At 41.5% G+C, this 5,439-nt stretch overlaps 1 protein-coding gene across 1 annotated transcript in view; it reads right to left on the reverse strand.

The window, feature by feature from the left end:
- Nucleotides 1-1,691: 1,691 nt before the first annotated feature.
- The window catches only part of F5 (coagulation factor V (proaccelerin, labile factor)), a 31,781-nt gene continuing 28,033 nt past the window's right edge, over nt 1,692-5,439 (reverse strand). The window contains 5 exon segments of the mRNA XM_009071340.1: nt 1,692-1,933; nt 2,663-2,845; nt 3,618-3,766; nt 3,907-4,051; nt 4,884-5,039. Of these exon segments, the coding sequence (XP_009069588.1) occupies nt 1,745-1,933; nt 2,663-2,845; nt 3,618-3,766; nt 3,907-4,051; nt 4,884-5,039 (822 nt within the window). The 3' untranslated portion in view covers nt 1,692-1,744.

Below are 5,439 nucleotides of genomic sequence, written 5' to 3' on the forward strand. Positions count from 1 at the left end.
GGGATGCATCCAGGACAGCTGACCCCAGCTAACCAAAGTCTTATCCATTAATAAGTAGCAGCAGAATCTTCAACTTGTAAAACTGATGTGTTGGTTTTGTTGGTTTTTTTTAATGAATATAGCTTGGTATTGTGATTTCATGGCTGTATCAAACAGCTACTGCTGTCAAGGCAAATACACAAAATAAAAAGTTGAATCTTTTCATGCTACTATAATATCTTTATTTTCCACCTGTGACATAGTAGAAAAAAATACTGCTTAGTTTTTACACTTTTCTCACATCTGTTCTAAACCTTCTCTTTGAAATGCATGGTATAGAAGACAAAGAATTGAAAAAACTACTGAAATAACTTGGATAACACCATCTGAGGTTCAAAGACAAACTACTTTCAAAAATCCATCCTACTGAATGGTACCTACTGTGATAAGTGAAAGTGCTGCAATTAGAACAATTTACACCATAGAAGCCAAAACCACTACTGAAAGCTTAGCTAAAACTCTGATGGAATAATGAGTTCATGGACTGTGTATGTATTTTCACTACATATAGTCAACCTGGGAAAAAATCCATATATGCTCTATGCACAAGAGTATCTCCATTAGTGAAAACACCAGACAAATGGTAAGAGAAGTTGCAGATGTTTCTATTACCCAGTTTCATCTAATCCTCCTCTGCCACCACTAGGTTGTACTGTGTCACTGAACAGCTACAGTTCTCAAAGACTTTCTAATCAAGGGAGCTCTCCCTCCCCCTGGCCTAAGAGTGTGTATGAGACTGACTGTCAGAAGTTATGTATTCTCACTTTAGTTCCAACACTGCTGTTCCATGACCTGCCAGGTTAAATCACTTCCCTTCTCATTTTTGGGAACGGAAGATACTGCTAACTCCCCTTCCCAGGGCACTGGAGAAGAATTATGTGAAATCCACAGCATTTCAACTGTGCTGTGTATGCAAGAACCAAATCAATAATGCAAACCCATATTCTCCAAGAAGGAGTTGCACATGCCTCAATGCTGGGATGCATTCTGCCTTTTCACAGTGTAGATGAAAGACATACGGAGGTGAGATCACCCCTACAATCATTTCTTACCAAGGCATTGCTGGAATGCAGCACCATAGCTCCAGATCTGCATTGGTTTTCCCTCTTAGCCCTAAATATGAAGAACATCCCCCTGCTATAGCTTCCTATTCCCCCTCTGTGCTGCAAAAGCATTACAAAACAGAGATAATCAGGGCTCAGAATTAAGGCCAGAGTCTCCATTCTTAGACATTCAGAACTCCAAATTAAGTAAAAAGTAAGACAGTATTGGTTAGAATGAAGAAGTCATAATACAAATCAGAAGGCACCGCTATTTCTTCCCAGAGAAAAGAAACTGTTTTCTAAAGTGTGTATTTGTAGGAATGACACATCTGCCACAGAAATCTCTCAATTCCTGAAAAGCAAAACATGCCTTTGAGGAAGTACACATTCAAACTGCTAGGCATGACTGGTTTTATGGGGTTGTTAAAAACCATGTCGTTCTGCATGACGACTGGGGAAAGGTTAAGAGCTCCCAGGCTTGTCAGTCCTTTTCACAGCCAGACCCCCACCAAAATCACAGCCATAGAGCTCCACCCGAAGGGCAATGCCACGGTGCCATGTTTTTGGAACAATGCAGGAAGTACACATTCAAACTGCTAGGCATGACTGGTTTTATGGGGTTGTTAAAAACCATGTCGTTCTGCATGACGACTGGGGAAAGGTTAAGAGCTCCCAGGCTTGTCAGTCCTTTTCACAGCCAGACCCCCACCAAAATCACAGCCATAGAGCTCCACCCGAAGGGCAATGCCACGGTGCCATGTTTTTGGAACAATGCGGATAAACCTGGACAGGATGGGTGAGTTAAAGAAATGCTTGACATGCCCATTGCTGTTTTCATTACCCAAGAAAACCTGCAAATACACAAACAAAATGAAATTAGTTAAAAGGCAGCACTTAAAAAAACCCCACAGCTTGCATTTTACTTTTAAAACAGTTCCAAGCTGTTGCATTAGCCATCCAGAGGAGGTGCACTGGCTCATTTCTGATCACGTCCAGACTCTTCTTAATGTGCTGGGTCAAAGTTAGTTCAGACCAGCAATATCTGAATCAATTGAACAGTCTCTGTTTCCATTCACACCAGAAACTTTGCCATTCTAATCTCTAATGGCCAAAACACCCAAACTTCCCTTATTTTACCTCTGCTAATAGCCCTCATGGGTTTGGTTGGTGTGTGGTGATATGGGAAAAAATATAAAGTACTGTGTCAAAAACTGCTCACTAACATTAATTTCACTTGTAAAATCAAGGCAGAAATAGAAAACCTGAAGAGAGGCCCCGGGGGATCCATCGGTCATTCAAATTGAATGCCCTTGTGCATTCAAATTAAATGTCCTCCTTTACAAACAGTGTCAGCTCCTTTTATCACAATGCTGACTGCATTCTCTGCAGATATGGCACTTTCCTTTTATTATTGTTAATGACTAAAATCAGATGGATATTGTGACATTATCTGTAGTAACCACAGCTCCCTAGCGTTTTAAATTCCTGTGAGAATATCAATTTGGCTGGGCATTCTGCCTTGACTGTGTTCAGCATCTAAAGCCAAGCAATGATACAATTGCCTGAGCTGACAACGATACCTTTTCCACTGAGCTTGAACCCTCTGTATAGGATTTCCACTCTGAGCCTTGGTCGCTGTATAGGATAACGTAGGTTTTCACAAAGCTTTCAGTAGACATGGATGTGACCCCCTGGGTAGCAATGGCAGTTATCTTCTTAACTGTGAGGAGATCAATTTGCAGCCACTGTTTGTTGTTGTTCAACTACAATTGAGCAAAAAAGAAGTCTATTAGCAAACGTGTCTATTCCTGTATTTGCCTAAGTGAAAAGTCTTGTTTAAAGGTAGTTAAAACTGCAACAAAATGCAACAAAACTGTCTCAAAGAAGTGCAAAAGAGTAAAGCTGAGGCATGTCACAAGCATTCTTGGCAGCCTGTACAACTAAATTCATCACTGCAGGTGGTGTATCTGGAGCCTTAAGATTTCCACATTGATTTCCAATACATAAAGAAAAACAACCCAGACTTACCTCCTTACAGTATTAAAATGTACAGACATACATTAGTACATAATAGTAATACCAAATGCTTACACAAACCAGTAGCTCCCAGCAAATCTTAAGGTGCTTTGTGAAGAATGGCAGCACCATTTCAAAGATACAGAAGCTCACACGCCTTGTGAAGGTCATCCACCCACAGATCCACTAAGCTACATTATCTAGAAGCCAACCCAGGAAGGGTTTCTTCAACCCCAAACAAATATTCAGGTTGCACTCAGCCCCTGAATTTAAACAGGACATTTCTGCAGGGAAGTCCTGCAGCCCAGAGGACACCACCCATCTCTCAAAATATGATTTCACTGCTGTTGCCAGAAGTTCAACAAGGTTTCTACTGGAAGAGTTGAATGGGCTTCTTCTGTGAAGTAACCCTGTAACACTTGGCACTGGACACAGTGTGTAGGAAGCACAATGATCACAAAGGCAGCACAAGTTTATTAACTAGCTGTCTTGCTGTCATCCCTATTTTTCACTTGTTACCTTGGCTCGCCAGGCATTCAATCTCCCATTCTGATTGAGACGAGCAAGTGAAGGTTCCCATTTGTTAAACCAGGTTGCCTTAACAGATGAGGCTGTTATCTGGGTATTCCTGATCAATCCACTTTCCATTCCAAGTGGCAAAGAGCAACCTGTTAAGAGAAGCACCATGTTATCTCCAGCACATCCAAGAAGCCACAACCTAGGTAACAATGTTGTCATTGACAACACCCCTGGGTTTAGAGTATTAAGTAAAAAATGTGTCAGAATGGAGCACGTGATCCATTCTTACCATCTACTTCACAGCCCAGAAGCTCCATGCGAAGAGTAGGCCAGTTGTAAACCTCAGTGGGGTAGAGTCTGATGTACCTAGCGATAATAGGGGGATCAAAGATGTTCTCTTTTATCTCATAGGCATTGGAATTACCTTCAAACACCTGTTAAAAAAAAAAAAAAAGCCCCCACATATAGTTAACTTCATGCAAACACAAGCTTGGATGCTGAAAGCCTGCTCTGTTACAAATGTAGTCTTTTTTTATGCCATTAGCCCCGTCCACAGTGATGGAGCACTCCATGCTGCAGGGCAACTTGAAATATTCCATGGTCCCATCTTTGCATTTTCGGAAGTACCTGAAGGCCTCAGTTTAAATAAGCAATCCATTTCTATCAAAGTCTGTAATAAGACATGAGCAAAGAGGCAACAGGAGAGGTAAAAGACAATGAGTTTTCAGTTTGGGAGTTGTGCCATAGAAACCTCAAGGTAAACTGAGGGGAGCTGTGATAGGTATGGCTGGAGTGCCTGGGCATACGGTGAACCTCTTTCAGGATACAACCATGCTTATCACACAGGCCTTCTGCAGGCAATTCAGATACTTCAACATGCAACTGTTGGGACAGTAGAAAGGGAAGGACAAGCAGGAGGATCTAATCCCAAATGAGGTAAGGCTTGATTTTTAGTTCAGCTTCCTGCTTGCTTCAAAAGAGCTGACATGGGTTTAAGAAAAAAAAGTAGGGAGAGATGCTTGTGAGAAAGTCAGACCCTATACAGCCAAGGTCACAGGCAATCCAAACCCGAGTCTCATTTTACAATTTGTCTTCTGATCTAAATTTATGAGTTTGGTAAATGCCTTCTGGGTCCTCAAGTTGTTTGATTAAGTCTCTGAAGGCAGTAATTTTTTCCACTCTCTCAACATAAAACAGAACTGTCATCTCACTGCATCATCCAGTGATGCTGCCTAGGTTGTCACAACCCCTATGGCACATACAGACCTTTAGTGCTGGTGAGCTGTCTCCTTTGAAGGTGTTCCATGCCTGTCTGTCTTTGCTGTAAACGATTAAATACTTCTGGATGTACAAGGACTTTAAAAACTGCTTGGCTCCCTGTGTCTGTATCCCAGTTAACATAACTTGTCTTTGAAAGTCCACCTAGGAACAGCAAACAGTGTTTATAAAGTCAATAATGCACAGCAAAATCTATTTCATTCTTTGGCATTTATACAATAGCTTTGAGCCCTGCATTTTAACACTTCAACACTAACATTCCTAAAAGGAGTAACAACCAAATGCCAGAGTCCAGTGTATTTATTTGTGTGTGCATTTAATTTCAGAAGCCATTTTACAGAGCTCAGCACAGCACCACAAAGGCATTGCAGAAGTATCTGTGTGTCTGTGGTAGGCAGAACTTTGCCAACCCCATTTTAAAGACAGGCAAAAGATGCACAGAGAAACTCAAGGCTCAGACTTTCATAAGCCACCTCTAGTTTTTGATACCTGGACTGAGAAAAGGTAGATGGCATTCTGAAGGGTTGAAAAGCCACCATTCCTG

This window comes from Acanthisitta chloris, unplaced genomic scaffold, assembly GCF_000695815.1.
Source record: "Acanthisitta chloris isolate BGI_N310 unplaced genomic scaffold, ASM69581v1 scaffold13833, whole genome shotgun sequence".
In the NCBI taxonomy this organism is placed as follows: Eukaryota; Metazoa; Chordata; class Aves; order Passeriformes; family Acanthisittidae; genus Acanthisitta; species Acanthisitta chloris.